The following is a 3,992-nucleotide window of genomic DNA, read 5'->3' on the forward strand; positions in this document are numbered from 1 at the left end:
GTTTGATAGCAAAGTAAGGTGACTATAGTTAACATCAAATGCACTGTGTATTCCAAAATAGCTGGGAGAGAGAATTTGTTATGTTCCCAACAGATAGAAATGATAAATACTTGAAGAGATGAACACCTCAAATGCCCTTACTTGATTATTACATAGTCCATGCATGTAACAAAATATCACATGTACCCCATAAACATGTACAAAATTATCAATAAAAAAATCAAGCCATGTCCTGAATGACCTGGGGGACATTTTGCTAAGTGAAATGAGCCAGACACAGAAAGGCAAATACTGCATTGATCTCACTTCTATGTGGAGTCTAAAAATGCTGAACTCATAGAAGCAGAGAAGAGAATGGTGGCTGCCAGGGCTTAGAATGGTATGGGGAGATGTTGGTCAAAGAATACAAAATTTTAGTTAGAAAGAAGAAACAACTTCAACAGATCTGTTGTTCAACATGTTACCTACAGCTAGTAACTAACTGTATTATATTCTTAAAAACTGCTAAAAGAGTAGATTTTAAGTGTTCTCACCATATACCAAAAAAGTATGTAATATAATCAGCTCAATTCAGCCATTTCACAATGTATACACATTTCAGAGCATGATGTTGTACCTGACACATTTTTTATTTATCAATGAAAAATAAATTAATTTAAAAGATTGGGCTATTTCCCACTGTGGCTTAGAGTCTACACCCAGCCCTCCTTCTTCCTGACTGCCTTACTGCTGCCAGTTGCTGATTGCACCCTCAGAGTCTCAGCCTTCTTCGCCGAGTTTTGCTGGCTCACTCCTCGTCTCAGCTCATTCACTCTCCTTACCAATGTCTACTGCCATGTGTTGCAAGGCCTGAAATTCCATGTGCTGCCTTGGCATAGTTTAGCCTCACAGGGCATTAAAGGCCTAGCCACAATTTTCCCTGCTCTCATCAGATATGCTCCCTACCAAGAGGGAAAAGCTCACTCAGCTATATCCCCTGTCAGCCATATCAGCTGTTTATCCCCTGGTATTCAACCAAAAAGACTGATTCTCTACCAGCTGGTAGAGCTACTGTTTGATCTTGAACTGCAGGAAAACAGTAACCAACACCGGAGTATCCAGGCAACTTTCCCACCAATAGTGCACCCAGGGGGCCCTTCTACCTGGATGTCCTTTAACCCTCCCCCTCCAACCTACAATCAGTTGCATACTCTGAGGAGAGGCTTGTGGCTCTATTTGGGCAATGCTGAATCAGAGCGGGGAAAGCAAAGGTGACAGGGACAGGGAGGAGAGTTAAATGGACATGGAGGAGTTAAATTTTCTATCTCATGCAGATCCTGGCTAAGGGGAGAGAGAATAACAGCCCCTTAGCTATAGGTGGGGAAGGGGACACAGGAAGGGGCCTTGGGGAATGCTGGACAGGTTGTGAGAACACAGAGAATTGGGGAGGAGAGATGGAGGGGACAGAAAGACTGCTTGCAGGCTTATTTTGCAGCTCACATTAAAAGACAAGAGAAATGCTTGGAATTTGTGACGGTTTTAATGGTTCCTTTTATGTAATTTCATCTTATTCCTAACTTAAACTTGCCCATATCCATCATGGCTCTGACCTCATTGCTCTCCCTGTCCCCTCTTCAGCTTAAGCTCTCACTTCTCTGTCACCAATTGTGCACATAGTTCCCATTTCAGGTTTCCTGGAGTATCTGACTTGCTCAGGATATTTCCTGGGGACAGAGCTTTTTCAATGGGAGCCATCTCATATATCTTGTTGGACTATTGGGTGGCTTCACTTCAGGAAAATTAATTTTCTTTGATTGGCTGTGGCCTGAAGGTTTGTTTGATGTGACACCAGGGCATTCTACTTTCCTGGGGACACTGAACAGAGCGAACAGAGCAGATGCCCCTGGAAGGCTCTGTGACATGACATCTGCAATAATGAAACACTTCCCAAACCCCCAGCCCAGCTGTTGGTCTGCTCTTAAATAATGTCTTTTCACTAGGACAAGCATTAGGTTTTAGAGGGGAACACCAGGGCTGTCTCTCCAAAATGGCTAGGGAGAAGAGTCTTTGGTCCTTGAATGCCAAGTACTATATCACTTGAACTTCACAGAGATTTTCAGATTGATGGTGAAGGAGATCTTGTGTGCAGCATGATCTCACCCTCTCCCCTGTGTCTGAGCACCTCTGCACAGTGTGTTAGGATGAACAGAAATCCCTTCCAGTGTAACCCAAGAACACCCTGTCAGCAAACACACATCCAACTTAAAGGACTGAAATGACAGACTCTGTTTTAGTGGCTCAAACATGGGATGACTTTATTGTTCTAATTATATTTAATTTCTCAAAATTCTGGGCAGGCCTCAGCACATAAGCCCCATGACTTTTTCATGTTCACCCTGGAGTTGCTTTATGACAGCATCCACAGCCACCTTGACAGGTCGATGTCATTTCTGTGCCTGCCCAGTTGTCTGTTGATTAAAAAGATCAGCACATTTTTGGTGGGCTTCTTGCGTTTGAAGGCTTTGTCAGGCTTCTTGATGTTCAGTGCGGTCTCGCTGGGAGCGGCTTTAGGGAGTTCTTTATCCATGACACAGCGGCTCCAAACAACCTCAGGAAGACAGCTTAACTAAGAAAGCCTGAAAAGGATAATGATTTTCAGGTAATCAAGTGGACCTGGGACCTCTTCCTCACTTGCCACACACCCACACAGCCACATATCGCATGCGTGCGCGCACACACACTAACACACACATACTCAGCTACCAGCAGTAGTCACAGCTACCAACAGTAGTACAGCAGTAGTCATTAGTGAGGATTCTTATATCCACACTAATTTTAACTGGATTTTATGTTGCTCTTTTGTAGAGCTGTCTTCTTCTCACCTCTGCCTCCTTTGAAAATCATTGGTGAAGCAGGTATGGATCTTACTCCAACCCTCCATGGAAGAAATAAACTGTACATTCTCAAATGCTACCTAGCTTCTGTTTCTGAGGCCCATCCTGCTGAGTTTCCATCCTGGGAATGTAATCTTAGTGATTTAAAGATTGTACTCACCCTGTCTCACCTCAAAAAGTGACCCTGTCTCACCTCAAAAAGTGCTGTGTGGTATTTTATTTGAATCTGGCACATTACCAAGGCCAGGGGTGGATGCTCACTGTGTTCTCAATTTTGGGCTCCCAAGCAAGATTAAAGGACTTCCAGAGAGGTGAGACTGGAACTGGGAAAACCTGTATCTGAAGCCTTGTGCTCCTACCCACTCCTCTATAGTGTCTCTGTATCAGTTTGAACAAATGACTCTCCCATATCCTCCCCCCATTACCAAACGGGGTTGGGGTTTAACGGATAGGTTGGTTAGGTAATGGCACAAAAGGATGCTGTATAATCTTGGTATATCAGGATATTTTACCTGTCAGACCACTCAGATTTCTTTTGAAGAAAAATCTGGACCAGAGGGTAAACAGTGAGAGGAAACACGACCTCCTTCCTCGGCACACTCTCTCTCTTTCCCTGAGTCCCAGAGCCTGATTGGTTCAGAACCAAGTGAAGTCATAGCTGCTATGGTGACTCATAACTGCCCTCAGAACCTAGTGCCAACTGTCCTCAAGATTCAAATGTTGGCCACCATCACCTGGGTTCCTCCTGGTGCAGGGCTCAATAGGGTGAGGGAAGTTGCTGGGTGAGGAAGCAGATACATCCTCTGGGTGAGTGCCATCTGCATATCTGTTTCCTAGATGAAAATGCTCAGCTCTCCTAGCCTCAGAGGTTGTCCCTTGCTTATGCAAAATCCCTTCATTCCTTTATTAAAATTTCTTCTTTGTGTGGATTAGCAGCATCCACTGCATCTAGCCAGGTTCCCTGGGTAGTGATCAGCAAATTTGTCTGCCGTGTTCCAATCAGGGATTAGTCTGAGGTCAAATTTCTCACTTGCTTGTCAAACTCTGCATCCTGCCTTGGTCATGACTCTGCAGTTAGTCCCTCTATAATACACAGTTCATGTAAATGGAGTGTTTAGT

The 3,992-nt window shown here is 44.2% G+C and overlaps 1 protein-coding gene across 1 annotated transcript; it reads right to left on the minus strand.

Moving 5' to 3' along the window:
- Window positions 1–2,371: 2,371 nt before the first annotated feature.
- Window positions 2,372–3,508, minus strand: LOC108298353 (embryonic testis differentiation protein homolog B). Its single transcript, XM_037735738.1, has 2 exons — window positions 3,386–3,508; window positions 2,372–2,615 (listed from the first exon to the last, which is right to left on the minus strand). Exon 2 carries the CDS (start codon window positions 2,564–2,566, stop codon window positions 2,387–2,389), a length of 180 nt encoding a protein of 59 aa, XP_037591666.1. The 5' UTR covers window positions 2,567–2,615; window positions 3,386–3,508; the 3' UTR covers window positions 2,372–2,386.
- Window positions 3,509–3,992: the final 484 nt, after the last annotated feature.

The sequence above is a fragment of the Cebus imitator genome, unplaced genomic scaffold (assembly GCF_001604975.1).
Source record: "Cebus imitator isolate Cc_AM_T3 unplaced genomic scaffold, Cebus_imitator-1.0 Scaffold943, whole genome shotgun sequence".
NCBI lineage: Eukaryota > Metazoa > Chordata > Mammalia > Primates > Cebidae > Cebus > Cebus imitator.